Source organism: Ctenopharyngodon idella, chromosome 9 (genome assembly GCF_019924925.1).
Source record: "Ctenopharyngodon idella isolate HZGC_01 chromosome 9, HZGC01, whole genome shotgun sequence".
Taxonomy (NCBI): Eukaryota; Metazoa; Chordata; class Actinopteri; order Cypriniformes; family Xenocyprididae; genus Ctenopharyngodon; species Ctenopharyngodon idella.
The window spans coordinates 17588671-17605407 of record NC_067228.1 but is presented as its reverse complement, the minus strand read 5'-3'; the positions used below and the strand labels follow the sequence as shown (position 1 = coordinate 17605407).

Below are 16737 nucleotides of genomic sequence, written 5' to 3'. Positions count from 1 at the left end.
ATAGTGTACTGGTATGTTTTAACATGTAGCAATAGCAGGCCTATTATGGTGATATTCAGTATCATACCACTTTTATGGTGAGATATACCACCATGATATACCCCCTGGATTCTGCTCAGCAGCTGTTATCAGTTACATCATCCAGACCTGGTATGTCTGGGGCCGTTTTAAGGGACAGAGCTAAACATGTGTTGAGTATACATGTCAAAGGAGCCTGCATATGACTTTATTTTTTTATTTTATTTTTTCATATTACACTCCATTGTTGAAGTCCATCTCAATTGCTGAGATAAGTATTTTGACCTGTTAGCCTACAGTTTGATACTTAACATAACATTAAGTCATATGTTAATTAAGACTAATTAAAAAGTAATGTGACTGGTGGTTACTGACAAAAATATGTGATGATTTATTCAAATGTTGTGATGACAAAAATGTGCTGTATTAGTCTGAACATGCTCCAGTCTACAATACAAGATTATGAATGTAATGTGAAATATTCTGAAATATGTAGATGATGAAGTGATCCCAATCCTGTAGAGACTTATATTTAAAGCTATTTACTTTTCTCTGAATGAAATATGACCCCATCACAGATTACCAGAGTTACTGCTTTTCATGAGATTTTCTGTGGGTTGCCAGTCGTTGAATATCTATGCAATGTATCAATCCATAAAAACGACCTTGAAAATGAACAATGATGTAAGAACATTTTAGATTCAACAACCAGTGTCAGTCTTGGCATATACATATGCATCTTCTCGCCATTGTCACCTTTAGTTTGCTTGTTGGGCACTATTTTCTTTGAACAATATTTATTAAAAATGTTTTTCTTCAGATTTATAAATAACATTACAATAGTAGGAAGGGAAAATATATATAGCCAACTTTTGATACAAACTATTTTCCAGATAATATTTTAAGAACTTGCTTAATTTGGCTTTAGAACTGTGACAAAACAAGACATTTATTTAGTTTTGGGAACAACACGTTGACTTTATAATATCACATTTGCTATATTTCTAATACAGTATAAATTTGCCCTTATACATATAGCTGACTTTATTTTTTAAGAAACGTTCACTCGCACTCTGATTGCAGGAGTAAATCTATGCGCACTGGCACCCCCCAGCTGCATGGGTTGGTCCCGTGCGCTCGTCAGAGGATACGGAGGCTGCTGTGCTGTTACTTTTTGACATGACTGGGAAAGCTCCCAGTGATAAGGAGCCTCATCGAGAGTTTTCCATACTTTTGGAAGTATTTCTGACTTTTTCTCATTTTTCACGACGTGCGCTGTGTTGAAGTGGCGCTTCCCAAGACTGACTAAGGACCGGAGATTTACTTCATGGGAGATATTTCAGTTGATTAAAGGATTATATGCATTTCAATACAGAAACGATGCGATGAGAAAATCTGGCGCTGGGCAGCAGTAAATGCCCCTTTGCTTTGAATCAGCCATACCACGCGCTGAATGTTCAAATGTTTCCTAAACGCACGTACAGGTAAACAAAGGTCGATCTAACTTTTGTCTTTTTTAACAATATATACATATCTAAAGATGGTTTTAAAGAACTTTTGCACTGTTTTGCGCTGAGCATCAGAATTATAAACACTTAAAAATAAATCGGATCTTATGACGCTTTACTGGATTGTATATCTCTACTGGCTTAAGTGTTTCTGAAGTTTTAAACATGAGGGGAAGGTACATACTTGGTTTTTTGTGTCTGTTGACATGGGCTGTTTACGTGTCAGAGAGCAGCCCGACTGATAAACAAGCAAAACTCAGACTGCTGTCCGTAAGACGAGCAAGACAAAACAAATCACGGCAGAGTCAGATCATCAAAACACGTTCTTCTTCATGGATCAATGATAGACGACAGCAGATGCAGGGAGATGAAGATATAAACGTTACCAGGAATGTCCGAGCCAGAAAGATCTTGGCACAAAGGAGACCAGGACAGGGTGGGACTATGATTCCAATCCAACAAGATGATGGAACACCTGGAGCCAGGGCCAGAGTATCCCGCATGCCAAGCAGTGCCGGTTCTCCAAACTTATTGGCGTCATTTGCAGGGAAAAATCGCCTGCTGGTTATTTCCGCACCTCATGACTCTGATGGTTACTACAGATTGATGATGAGTCTTCTCAAACCAGAGGTTTACTGCGAGTTGGCTGAGCGGCATGTGCACCAGATTGTCTTGTTTCACCAGGAAGGGGAGTTGGGTGGGAAAATCAGGCGCATTACTAATGAAGGCAAGGTGATGGAAGAGCCGTTGGATACGACTCTCATTCCAAGGCTAATGAACTTTCTTAAATTAGAGAAAGGAAAGTTTGGGATGGTCCTTCTTAAGAAGACGCTTCAGGTAGAGGAGCGCTACCCATACCCTGTCAGACTGGAAGCGATGTATGAAGTTATCGACCAGTCACCCATGCGCAAAATGGAGAAAGTCAGGCAGAAAGGCTTTGTGCAGAAGTGTAGAGGGGCTGGGGTGGAGGGTCAGGTAGTCGAGGGTGTCCCCAGCACTGACTCCCAAGTGGACCCGCCAACAGAAAGGAGAAAAGAGTTCCGGAAGCCCATCCGAAGGCCGACTACAACAACTACTCCAACTCCAACAAGACCAACGACCACTACCACCACTACCAAAGCGACTACCACCACACTTCCCCCAACAACAACTCGATCCACCACCACAACAACGCGGCCGACCACGACCACAACGCGGGCCACCACCACTCCAAGGACGACCAGAGCTCATACTACCCCACAATGGATCCCAGCTCACAAGACCACCCCCGAGCCTTACTATTACAACCGAAGGGACAGATACCAGACAACATCACCCACCACACTTCCCGTTTACACCAAGGCTGACACAGCAAAATACAGGGACAACCGCACTGATAAAAAAGAATACAACCACAGACATACCAACATTATAACTACACAACACAAACCACCTAAAGTTAAGCCTACGAAGAAGAAGAATGGCGATAAGGAAATTAGCTTTGATTACGAGGAGAAATATGATGTAGGCAACCCCACCAACGGCTATCCTGAAGAGAAGGAGGAAGAGATTGTGCCCACCAAGAAAGGCAAGGGCAAGACAGATAAAAAGAAGAAAAAGGATAAGACTGACAAGTTGTCCAAGAAAGACAAGGCAGAGAGGAGGGGAAAGGATGGAAAGGGCGGTAGAAAAAATGGAAAGAAAGTTTCAAAGATCCATGAGAAAGAAGAGTATCAGAAACCAACAAAGAGACCACCGCTTCCACCACCACCACCACCACCACCACCTAAAGGAACTCTGGCAACCTTTTTGGACTATTTTGAAAGCAGAAGGAGACTAATTGTGAGTAGCTTTGTAAGTAGTCTGATTTATAAATGTGGATTTCTTTATTATAATATTATTTACTGTTCTTCTGTTTTAAACTCTATACTTCAGTTGATCACCTCTCCAACAGAAGAGAACACCATGTATGTTCAGCAGAGGGATGAATACTTGGAGCATGTGTGTGAGATGGCAATCAGGAAGGTCTCCATTATCACCATCTTTGGGACACTTACAAACAGCACCATGAAGATAGATCATTACCAACTTGGTAAGCCACTTTTATGTTTTTTTTTTTTTTTTTTTAATTGATTACCTATTATTCAAACCACCAACCATCATTTCAGTCATCATAACTCTTAGAAAATGATAGGAGAATGTTTTTATCGCTGTATGCATTTTTCCTGTTATCTTTTTCTATTGTTTTTCTTTCCTCAATCTTTAACAGTCACTGCTGAGAATCCATGTCATGTGTTGACATATGGACATTTAAACACAGGTTATGGAAGTTCCGGTCAAAGCATTCCATTCATTCCCACTGAGACAAACTGAACTCAGCCCACCCATCATAAAATCCTGTAACGTTCATAAAAAAGAACAACTGTTTCCTGTTCTTTGAGAGCTTTACTAGTTGTGACATGGAGCTATGAATGATTAGGTCGAAGATGGATATGATAAACACAAGCCATTTTCTTCTGCTGGAGATTAAGAGCATTTGTATGGCAAACAAAAAGTGCCTTTTATCCAACAGTTGGCACTCACTTGTAAGTAAGGGAAGCAGTTTTCCAGATTATGACCTCATATGACACAAAACCTCACAGCAAAGGAACTTGAAGTTTGGTCTGGGAATGGAGTGAATGGTACTTGTTCAAGTGTCACGGAATGCTGCTAGATGAATCAAATGGAAGAGTGGGAGCAGGGTGCAGAGTCTGCCATGGCACGTTATTCTCTCTAGTTCATTATCCAAGACATGGGAAAATGTCTGTTTCCTTTGTAGCTGATATTCTGACTGGAGAGTTTTAGCTCAGCAACTTTGGCAGACAAGCCAGTTTTATAGAATGTGTAGATAAAGCATACATTACTCTACTCTTACAATTTCTTCATTGTACATTTTTGATGCACTGCTCCAAAAGCAGGGAAGCCTATGGCTTGATTTGTTGTTGGAGTAATTCCAAAGGCTCACTCACTCAGAAATGCTAAGTTAACTACCTGTTGTCATCAGGGTTGTGCGCCATTCAGAATTGAATTGAGAAAGCCATTTATATTCCCATTCGATTCCTGTATTTGATGCAGGATGCAGAATTGCAATTTGAATTTGAATGTAAGTAGATCTGAAATTAATTGAAATTCAAAGAAAATCATATAATCTTTTTAAAAAGCCTAGATTTAAAAATAGTTTAAAACGCTTTGAGGTTTGAAGGTTTATAGATGGATCTTTCTTCTCTTGTCCAATTCAAATTTCAGTTCAACTTCCTTTGGTTTATGGCCTATTCAAAATCCAGCTCATCGATAGACAACAAGCCAATTCTTCAAACCCAAATTTTGCGCTACCCTGGTTGTCACTGTTATTTGATAATTCTCTGGACGTCACACAATTAAATTTTACAAGCATTAAGACAAAATGCTGTGAAAGGGTTTAACAATGACATTATCATCAGCTGGACTGCATCTGAATGAGTCACTGCTTTAACTTTTGTTCCATATACTCATCAGTCTGGTCTGCGTCACATGGTTGTGTATGAGGGGTCACTTTCGCTGCCACAGTATGGACATATAGAAGCAAAGCAGGTGCTCATAAACATCTCCCTTTTAAAGGCAGCTAAGTGAACACAGGACTCTCTGTGAAGGCGTATATCAGTCTGGCACGTTCTGAGCATTTATAGCCTGCCAGCTCACTGTGACTGGTTCCAGTGCAGCATCAGAGGTACTAGAAAGGAAACATGACTGACTGTATGATCAGCGGTTCCTGAACCACAATTAAAGGTCCTGTGCTGTGGCTATGGTAGGCATATATAATTAGGAGCACTGCTGAGGCTAAACCTAATCTTTCATTTTCCGTTTGTAATGCCTGTGATGTAACTGAAAGGGCCAGAATGGGGGTTACATTTTATCATTATTATTTGAAAATTATAGTTATTTATATCAAGATTCCTAGTTGTTGTTTATCTAGTGTCAGTGAGTACCTCCTTATTATTTATTTTTGTCCTGAGAGATAAATAAAGAGCTTATTTAATGAAAACCAAATGTTTATAGGAAAAAAAAAATAGTATTTTGCCTCCACTTTGATTCGTTTTTGATTGTAGTTCACCTCCCATGCTGAAAGTGGAGTGCCTTAAACCGTCTGTTTTGTTGTCCACTAGAAATCAGAGTGAGAAATTCTTTGGATTTTGTGGAAAGGAAAACAAATACTTTGGGTTGGCCGCATCCTCCGGTGTTGTCTCACGCACCCGCAGAGTTTCCACAAACTAAAGAGGGTCTTTCACATGAGTTGCTCTGTTTTTATCTGTCTCTTTTAGAGCAAAGGAAGCCATGTTCCCAGAATAAACATACAGAGCTGCCATCCCTACGGCCCTGCAGCACTTCATTAAAAGACTGCATGTCTAGTGATTTTCCATTTAGACAAACAACAGAACAGCATTGGGCTACTCATATAGCAGAGGGCCTCAGTGTCCCGAGTTCTACTGGCGCTGACCCCACCGGAGGGGTCGCCAATGTACTGTATGTTATGAAAGACACGCATGTCTCTTTGAACTGCAGTCATAACAAAACTAGCAGACTGTGGAGCCATCTGTAATCTTCTGTATTAATCTCTCTGGTTGGTTGATCAGTCTGTGGGATTTTGTTTGGTGTCTTTGCAGAGAATGACAAGCCCATGAAAGGTCTGAGACAGGAGGATTTGGAGAACCAGGATCTCATCACAGAGCTGAGGAAAGAGTTCGGAATGACCTACAGCGATTTCTACATGGTCCTCTCAGATCTGGACATGAAAGCAAAGGTAAAAGACGTAAATTGGCACACATTGCATTTTCACAGCTTTAAAGCTCTCTTCTTCCACAGTACTTTTCAGCGGTACGTGAGGTGTGCCAGCGCAAAGCTGAGTTCTGTTTGCAGACAGCTGGAATAAACAAAGAAGCCACTGTGCAGTCAGGAGGTGGACAGAAAGTAAAATCTATTGAAAATCCTCAGAGTCACTCGCAAATACTGATTTAATTCTGGGCATGTAGAGCTTAGATTGAATTGTGAGAGCTGAATGTTGACAAAACTGACTATTTTAAATCATAAACTGCCCACAAATAAACATGGATCATCACAGTTCTTATAAATGAGTTTTACTTTTTGTTTTGGTGAACATGTTTAACATCCATAGTAATTTAATTCAGTGTCTTTATGCCTTCATGAGCTGGATTTGATGTAATGGTCAATATAAAACTAATAAAATAATGTAGCATTTACACTAAATTATTGTTATATAATAAAATAAGATCATATAAATCTATATATTAGTGTAATAATAAATAGTAAATTATATTAAAAAGAATAATACAAAGTATAATAATAATAAAATTAAATAATACAGTTTAATTAATACACAATAATAAAATATGTGTCTCTATGTAACTTTCACAGAAGAAATGTGATATTGGATGTTGCGTTTTGCATTGCATTCTTGCTTGAACAGCATATTTGTTGTGGTTTGCAGAAAAATGTCAAGAATTCTTCACAGATCTGTCAATTTGACACGTAATTTTAGGTTAGGCATTCTTGGCTGCTCAGAACCTGTTGAGAAAATCCCCTTACTGGTAAAGGTATTCGGTTTCTAACCCTCTATGAGGCTGTATATTTCTCTAAGTTTTATATCTCTTTTTATTATTTCCAGCAATACTATGAAGTGCCAATTGCAATGAAGGCTGTTTTTGACTACATCGACACGTTTTCCTCGCGCATCAGAGAGATGGAACAACAGAAACGTGATGGGGTGACGTGTAAAAAAGAAGACAAGCCAAGATCATTGGAGAACTTCCTTTCCAGGTAAAGCCTTTTCCATTGAAATTTTGCTGCGCTGGAGCAGGGGCTCACAGGGGATCACCAAAAGAATGAAATCTGTGCTTTTATGCCGTCATAAGTTGTCTTTAATTCATAGCAATTCTCATACATATTTGTACATCATTTTGGTCCTATTATTAACAAAAATGCATTTAGGCAGAATAGAGAACGTGCTCTTTGTGTCCAGATGGTGTAGTTACAAAATCTACCATGCAGTTAAAGGGTTAGTTCACCCAAAAATGAAAATTATGTCATTAATTACTCACCCTCATGTTGTTCCAAACCCGTAAGACCTTCGTTCATCTTCAGAACACAAATTAAGATATTGTTGATAAAATCCGATGGCTCAGTGAGGCCTTCATTGCCAGCAATAACACTCCCTTTTTCAATGCCCAGAAAGCCACTAAAAACATAATTTAAAACATTTCATGTGATTTCATGTGGTTCAACTTTAATATAATAAAGAGACGAGAATACTTTTTGTGCGCCAAAAATAACAAAATAGCGACTTTATTCCACAATATCTAGTGATGCGTGATTTCAAAACACTGCTTCATGAAGCTTCAAAGCTTTACGAATCATTTGTTTCGAATCAGTGGTTCAGAACGCCAAAATCACATGATTTCAGTAAACGAGGCTTCGTTACGTCATAAGTGTTTTGAAACTTCAATGGTTCACGTGACTTTGGCAGTTTGATACACGCTCCGAACCACTGATTCGAAACACTAGATTCGTAAAGCTTCGAGGCTTCATGAAGCAGTGTTTTGAAATCACCCATCACTAGATATTGTGGAATAAAGTCGCTGTTTTGTTATTTTTGTCACACAAAAAGAATTCTTGTCGCTTTATAATATTAAAGTTGAACCACTGTAGTCACATGAACTGTTTAATATGTTTTTAGTAGCTTTCTGGGCATTGAAAAAAGGAGTGTTATTGCTGGTGATGCAGGCCTTACTGAGCCATCGGATTTTATCAAAAATATCTTACTTTGTGTTCCAAAGATGAACGAAGGTCTTACGGGTGTGGAACGACATGAGGGTGAGTAATAAATGACTGAATTTTTATTTTTGGGTGAACTAACCCTTTAACCAGACCATTAGGGCTGGGCGATATGGCAAAAAAATTTTTACTGTTTAACTAGTCAACTTAACTTAACTACAATATGATTTAAGTAACATTCTCTTTATTAACAATATGGTTAAAAAAAAGTTCCATTCCAAGTGCATCACACATTAAGTGATCAACATGGTGTAAATGTAAAACCATTTGTTAAATATCTTTGCAGAAATATGCCTGAAATATGAAGGCAAATGTTGTACAAACTTACCTTAAACACATCCTATATGCTCAGAAATAATATAAAATAAGAAAATGCTAAATATTTCTTAGCCAAAACGTAGTAGCAATAAATAACACCAGTAATAGGCTATTATTAACAGCAAATGCTTTGTAAAAACAGAAAACAACAGCAGCTTTCAGCCTGTCACCATCATGCAAACATGAAATATCAAACATACAGTTCTTTATAGGTTTTTGCATTCCATGGCGCTATTTTTCCTGTTGTTTTTATGTTTGGCGGACATGTTTAGGTGTTGCACTTGTGTCTCGCGTCTTTTGCAGCGTCTCACCCATGAAACGGCATTCTAAAAACACAGCGGTCAAGTTAAAAAAAAAAAAAAAAAAAATGTAAACTCGCGTTTAATAACTTTGCCTTTTTTTTCATTCCACTGCCTGCGTCTCATTTTTATAACGCAATAACGCATTTCTGAATGAACAACCGCTTAAGAACAGTGATGTGTTCTACGTTCATAGAGCGTCACATGAGAGCGGTTAATCAGGCGCGCCGGCGCCATCATGAGGTCGGATCATTTTCTTCTCCTAATGCGGTTTTCTTTTTCTTTTTTTTTCTTTCTTTTTTTAAAATTATAATTATAATCTAATGCGGTTTTCATTGCTGTATTCTCAACATCTCCAATTGTAACGCTTGCTAACATTTTTATTCAAAACCGCGATTTCTCGATTTAAAAACATAATAAAATCGAGGCAAAACATTAAATTCGAATTAATCGGAAAAATCGCCCAGCCCTACAGACCATGCTAACCAGCAAAACCTTTTTCATTTTATAGAATCTGTTCAAACATTTTTGCTTTAACTTATTTATCTGTTAGGTAAGATCTAAAATGTTTAATATATGGTTGCATTTAATCTATCAAGTAAATCTCTCACACACAAAAAAAAAAAAAAAAAAAAAAATTACAAATCATTACCATCATTTTATATGGTATAAAATATTTGATAGATTTTAATACACTCCTTAATAGTAATCCATCTAATGATTTTTGTCTATGATCGCATAGGTTCCGCTGGAGACGCCGATTGTTTGTCATATCTGCACCAAATGATGAGGAATGGGCCTATCAGCAACAACTCTATGCACTGACCAGTCAGGCGTGCAACCTGGGTAAGTATGATAGTCACTAAACTATATGATGTTATTGAAGGAGAATTCGATAAAATTACCATATCACATTCACATTGTTGCACATAAATACATATTGCATTATTGCAGGGGTAGTTATTCTTCAGAGACTCTTACTACAGACTGACCTTTTTACCCGGGTTTGCAAATGTTTCCTTCTCATGTCTCAAGTTTGCCAAGATAATATCTCACATTGATTTTCTCTTGTCACTCAGCGAAGATTGAAACCAGATCATTGTAACTGTAGTTCAGACCAAGCCAGTTCTTATAAACTCCACTGAATTATGGATTTGGAATTTTTCTTGGTATTATTCCCAAGAACAATGTGGATTCCTGATGATACTTACAGTCAAAAATGTTTCCCACAAAATAATTTTGACACAACAGCAGTGAATGTTTCTTCCATTTTCTATCTTGTCCCAGAAATCTTGACAAGCATATAACTCATGTAATTAGCTAAGCATTTATTCATCATTGCAGCAAGCTCTTGAGTGCCTCCTTTTTTATATTATATAGATTTGTATATTAGATTTATATTTAAGAATATATATTTATTAGTAGTTGTTTGCTAGCCAGTTTCATATCTGTTGGTCTAAGTGTTGACCACAGCTAGTGACCACACCTGGAACAGCTAATAGTGAGCTGTAGCCTCATGTTCTTAGTCCAGAAGAAGCCAATTCCTCATGAAATGCCTGTGGAAATCATTTGCAACTGTTCCTAGTTATAAATAAACTAGTGAATAATAGCAATTTAGAAACTTGTTAACAACTTATATTTAAAAGAACAACTGCTTCAAATTTAACATGTGATGACTGTATAATTTAGGTGGTAGAACAAAATGTGAAAGTGTCTTGAAATAATGTTAACCACATGCCTTATTTTACTCATAAAATTTAAATTGCTATTCAAAAAAAAACAACAACATTGAAAATACTATAGGGAACCTATGGACGATTAGTTTCCAAATTGACGTCACAACTTTACGCAGCTCTGTAAAAAAAATAATTATTATGTGGCAGAATGTAAACAGGAAAAGTTTTTAGAACAATTACAATGATGTTTGAAAAGACATTTAAAAAAGACTGACTTTCTCTTCCATTTAAACTGACATCAGTTACCACAATGGATTTGAATTTGGCAGTCAATTCAAACAGACATGACTTGAGTAATAGCTCTGTTTATTAATTCATCACCCACATATTCCATTAACAACAATCTGTAAGCCACAAACACGCCCTTAAACAGCCTAAATGTCAGCAGGGGAACATTTGAAGACTCAGGGGGGAGTTTAGTCTGTTGCACTTTAACCTAAAAAGTCCTTTTGTGTTGGTCGATTTGCAGGTCTTCGCCATGTATCAGTACTGAAGCTGGTGGGAACAGAGCTGATAGACATGGGAGGAGTGTTAGAGCTTTACCCCATCAATGGTAAGACCACTGCCGCTGAAACACTAGCAAAAAAAGATACACTTTCACCTACACTCTTTAAAAATAAAGGTTCTTTATTGGCATCATTTGTTCCATGATGAATCCACTGCACAAAAGCTTATTTACTGTGGACAAAGATTCTTCTATCTAGACTTTGTGGTGCGAGAATCTCTAATAAACATGTATGTAATCATTTGGTTTAAAAAGCTGTTTAAAATATCAGCTGACTTATATTGTGGTCACCTTACTTATATAAAGCATATTTTGAACTTATAGTTAAATTGTTTAGGTCTAGATGAAAATATGAAAGCATACTCATAGCTCTCACAGCAGCCAGGTGTTTAGTAAGTGTGTTAAGGGTTAATCAGCACATTAGATGAGTGCGGTGGTGTTGTGTTGACATTGGCTGCTTTTTTGTCAGTCAAAAGCAGCCAGTAGCCTCTGGTTTCAGGCCCCCTCCCTGAATGAGTCAGCCTCTCCAGCTCCAGCCAGGCTCAGAAATGACCAAACAGTTCCCACAGGAATAATATTTCGCTGGACAGAATTGAAAGAGGGCTCAGGTGTTTACATATTTTCCATCATTGTTGAAACTACAGACAGCTTTGCCTCCAATGACACCCAGGCCCCTGTGCATCAACAGTCTGTCTGATACATTACGATCAAACAGTTACAAAACGCTGACACTGAAGTCTTCATAGGCAGGCAGGTCCCATATATAAGATGAAAGCAATGTCAATATCTGAGGAAATGTTGGTTTTATAAAAATAAATCAGTTTTTTCAATGTGAAAATGTTTTGTCAAAGATTTTTGTATTATTATATTAAAAAGCTCTTCATTTAGAGATGGTCATTGTTATTTAGTTTTAAAAATGGAAAAGTTGGTAGACCAATATTTAATCTTATTTATTTATTTGATCATTTTAAAAGGTTACTAAACATCCAAGAAATTATATTTTTTCCATTTCAGTACCATTGCATAACCACCACTGATTTTGGAGGACCATCCATCATTATTTACAGTCAATTTTTGGCCTTTGTGCCAAGAATATATATGTATATATATATATATTTTTTAAATATTGATATTTTTCAGCTTATTTTTAATGTAAGAGCGCACATGGCCAATTTAAATTTGAATGTGCAAGGATTTCGGTGTCAGCAGTTTCCAGTTATTATTTAGCTGTGCAAAAACAGTACATTGTGTTGCTGGGTGTTGTAAACTGGTATTTGTTATCAAATTATTATATATATATATATATATATATATATATATATATATATATATATATATATATATATATATATGCTTGAAAGTTTTTGAACCCCTTGCAGAATCTGTGAAAATGTGAATAATTTTAACAAAATAAGAGGGATCATACAAAAGTATCCAAGTCCACAAGACAGAAAAATAGCTGAATTTATAAATATGACCCCATTCAAAAGTTTATGAACCCTTGATCCTTAATACTGTGTGTGGTTACCTGGATGATCCACGACTGTTTTTATGTTTTGTGATGGTTGTTCATGAGTCGCTTGTTTGTCCTGAGCAGTTAAACTGCCCAATACTATTCTTCAAAAAAATCCTCCAGGTCCCGAAAATTCTTCAGTTTTCCAGCATCTTTTGCGTATTTGAACCATTTCCAGCAGTGACTGAATGATTTTGAGATCCATCTTTTCACACTGAGGACAATTGAGGGACTCAAACACAACTATTAAAAAAGGTTCAAACATTCACTGATGCTCCAGAAGGAAACACAATGCATTAAGAGCCGAAAACTTTTTGAATTTGAAGATCAAGGAATATTGTACTTAATTTGTCTTCTGGCAAACACTTAAGTGTCTTCTGTTGCTTCCAAAGGGCAGTACTAAATGAAAAAAATGATATTTAAACAAAATAAGAAAAATTTGGACATCTTTATCCTGTTCAAAAGTTTTCACCCCCAACTCTTAATGCATTGTGTTTCCTTCTGGAGCATCAGTGAATGTTTGAACCTTTTTTAATAGTTGTGTTGGAGTCCCTCAGTTGTCCTCAGTGTGAAAAGATGGATCTCAAAATCATACAGTTACTGCTGAAAAGGGTTCAAATATGCAGAAGATGCTGGAAAACTGAAGAATCTGCAGGACCTGGAGATTTTTTCTGAAGAACAGAGCTCAGTTTAACTGCTCAGAATAAACAAGCGACTCATGAACAACCATGACAAAACAAAAAAACAGTCGTAGATCATCCAGGTAACCACACACAGTATTAAAAACCAATGGTTCATATACTTTTGAACTGGGTCATTTTAATAAATTCAGCTCTTTTTTTGTCTTGTGGACCATATGTAAAAAAAAAAAAAAAACATTTATGTAAAATATCTTACTCAGGACAAGTACTAAATAAAAAATAACATGCATATTGTATAATCCCTCTTATTTTGTTAAAATTATTCACATTTTCACAGATTCTGCAAGTGGTTCACAAACTTTCAAGCAGCACTACATATATATACAGTGCACAGCATAAATGAGTAAACCCCCTCTGAAACTTCTGAAAGTCAGCAATTACTCAATTACTTAGAAGACATGTTAGGGTTCTTTAGAGATATAATGTTCCAGCAAGTCTGCTTAATCAATTACCAAAGAAGCATGTCAAAATTAGGAAGGAATCAGGAAAATAAGATTTTCTTATCAAGGTGATAAAATGTTGTGTAGCAAAAATGAGTACACCTTCCTAAAAGTTAATAAATAAAACGAAATAAAAATTTTCTGGTGTAAGTTTAAGGCAATGTATGATCATCAGGTAAGTATGTTGAACCAAAACATTTAAAGAGAAGTAATTTCTTGACAATTAAAAGTGTTATATAGCCCACTGAATCATTCTCAGGCTTAATGCTGACAACATGGAACCACTTGGGAGAGAACTGTCAGGAGACTTATTTCTTAGCACAAAAGAGGACAGTGGTAGAAGAGGATTACCAAATCATTGTTTTAAGTGTGAAAATATAGCAAAAGTAACACAGAAATTCAAAAACAATGGACTTGTGGCAAGGCCCCTGAAATAATCAGGCCTTCATTTTAAGCTTTCATTTAGTGATGAGGGATTTTTTTTTTTTGCTAGACAAAGAGCAGGAGAAATACCAAGTGAGTGTCTCAGAGCCAGCAAAAGCTATGAAAAGAGTGACTGTTTATCTCACAGAGTAAGATGCAGTCTGCAGAAATGACATGCATGGTTGTTGTTCTCACTGGAACTACCTACTGTAGCCAAAGCACAATAAAGTCAGTTAGCCATTTCCAAAGCCCATATTTACAAAATATAGATTCTGGGAATCAATACTCAGGTCTCATGAGACCAAATCAATCATTTTGGATCTAACAGCATCCAAAATGTTATTGTGTTGCTAGAGGAGGAGTACAGTGAGAAGTGCCTGGTTCCCACAGTAAAGTTCAGTGGTAGTAAAGCTCTTATATAGGGATGTTTGAGTGCTGAAGGTGTGAGGGAGTTGTTCTTTATCAATGCTGTCATGAATTCCCACACCACTGTGTAATTTAATATACAAACTTGAAACAGAAGATGTTACCCTTTCCTCATTCCCTGCATTGCTGGGCATTTTTTCAACATGACAATGAGGATATGCATTCTCCCAAGGTGAAAAACCTTCTGTGGACATGTACTGCACTCAATCTTAACACTCTTGAGCACCTGTGGGGGATTCTGTAGAGACGAGTTGAGCAACACTCCCCATTAAAGATCAGGGCATTTAAGGAGCTCATCATCCAGGAGTTAAACAGGACAGATATGACAATTTGTCATGAACTTGTACACTCTGTGCCAAGAAGGGTCAGAGCAGTATATTCAAAATTATGGAGGGCATACTAAGTGCTAGAATATTATACATTTGTTGAATTAAATCTAGGGTGTACTCATTTCTGCAATCCTTAATTTAAACAAAATTGGCTAATTTACTTATTTTATGGCTATTAATGACATATATTTCTCAGTTTTTATTATATATATATGTTTAATACATTTTAGTTTTGCCATCTTTCCATGAATTGTATTAGTGATCATAAAGAAAATACATCTTTTGTATTTGTTCAGAGGGGGTGTACTCATTTATGCTGTGCACTGTGTGTGTGTGTGTGTGTGTGTGTGTGTGTGTGGTGTGTGTATATATATATATATATATATATATATTAGTTGTTATCAGTTATATTGTGTATTACCCATCAAATTGCAGTGATAAATGCACTTTGGCTGATTTGCCACTAAAAACAAACCTTTAAAAAAAAAAATCGGTAACACTTTATTTTAGTGCCATAGTTACATGTTACTACATGTAATTATTATAGTAATAACAGTAAATTATGCATAATTACAACAAACCCTAAGCCAAACCCTATCCCTAACTGTAGTAAGTACGTGTAGTTAATTAATAGTACTCAGTATTTATTTGAGAAATTGCAATGTAACTATGGCACTGTATAATAAAGTGTAACCATAAAATCATTTTGCATTACACACTAAACTCAAATCTATCAAATATTGTGATGTTCAGTATCACATTAATGACTGTTAAGTCATTTGAGGTACACAAATGGCACAGTTTCCTATATATCCACAATGCTGCACAGCTGTTTTTGACACCCACGACACTTTTATGTGTTTCAGGTAGTGCAACGGTGGAGCGTGAGGGGATATCTGCCAGTCTAGTGAGGGACATTAGAAACTATTTCCAGATCAGCCCTGAATACTTCTCCATGCTGCTGGTGGGAAAAGATGGAAATGTTAAGTCCTGGTACCCGTCTCCCATGTGGTCCATGGCCATCATATACGACTTGATTGACTCCATGCAGCTCCGCAGGCAGGAAATGGCCATCCAGCAGTCTCTAGGCATGCGCTGCCCAGAAGATGAATACGGAGGCTACGGTTACCACCACGGCTATCATGAGGGTTACCAGGATGGCTATCATCAGGGTTATGGATATTAGGGTTCACAATCATAAGAGAGTGTTATGGTAAGAGAAAACTGAATCTTCCTTTTTTAACTGGTTTTACAATTATCATATACAGCTGTTCGTGTTTAAAGATGCATCTTCTCTGCTATACATCTGTCCCTTAATGTTGGTATATATAATTTTACATCTATGGACATAATCTTTTGTAGATAAAAGACGTTGACGAAACATTTGTATTTATTGGATGTCTTCACTATAAGAAGTGATCGTTTTTAAAGGTCACAACCTGCTTTTTCTTGTTGAACTATGTATTGTTACTATATTTTTAAAGAGCACTGTCAGTGTATGTCTTATTTATAAACGTATAAATTGTGCTTTAATTTCAATAAAAATATATTATATTGATATCATGCCTTTGGTTATAATATGTTCCCAACATTACAGGTCCATGTGCAAACTCTTTTTAGCTAAAGTGATGTACAATACAGTTGGGAATGATGAGTGCTTATGTGACGCTTGAATTCC

At 36.8% G+C, this 16737-nt stretch overlaps 1 protein-coding gene across 1 annotated transcript; it reads left to right on the top strand.

Annotated features, from left to right (window-relative positions):
• The first annotated feature begins 1179 nt into the window (after window positions 1-1179).
• ccdc80 (coiled-coil domain containing 80) lies at window positions 1180-16617 on the top strand. The gene is made up of 7 exons (XM_051906300.1): window positions 1180-3347; window positions 3441-3597; window positions 6185-6321; window positions 7204-7355; window positions 9729-9832; window positions 11192-11275; window positions 15926-16617. Exons 1-7 carry the CDS (start codon window positions 1692-1694, stop codon window positions 16243-16245), a joined length of 2610 nt encoding a protein of 869 aa, XP_051762260.1. The 5' UTR covers window positions 1180-1691; the 3' UTR covers window positions 16246-16617.
• The last annotated feature ends 120 nt before the right edge of the window (window positions 16618-16737 follow it).

Bases quoted from the DNA above. Each gene is read 5' to 3' on its own strand.
- ccdc80 (XM_051906300.1), top strand. From the start codon at position 1,692: ATGAGGGGAAGGTACATACTTGGTTTTTTGTGTCTGTTGACATGGGCT. The intron at 3,598-6,184 runs GTAAGCCACTTT...GTGTCTTTGCAG, and splicing joins GATAGATCATTACCAACTTG to AGAATGACAAGCCCATGAAA. The intron at 11,276-15,925 runs GTAAGACCACTG...TATGTGTTTCAG, and splicing joins AGAGCTTTACCCCATCAATG to GTAGTGCAACGGTGGAGCGT.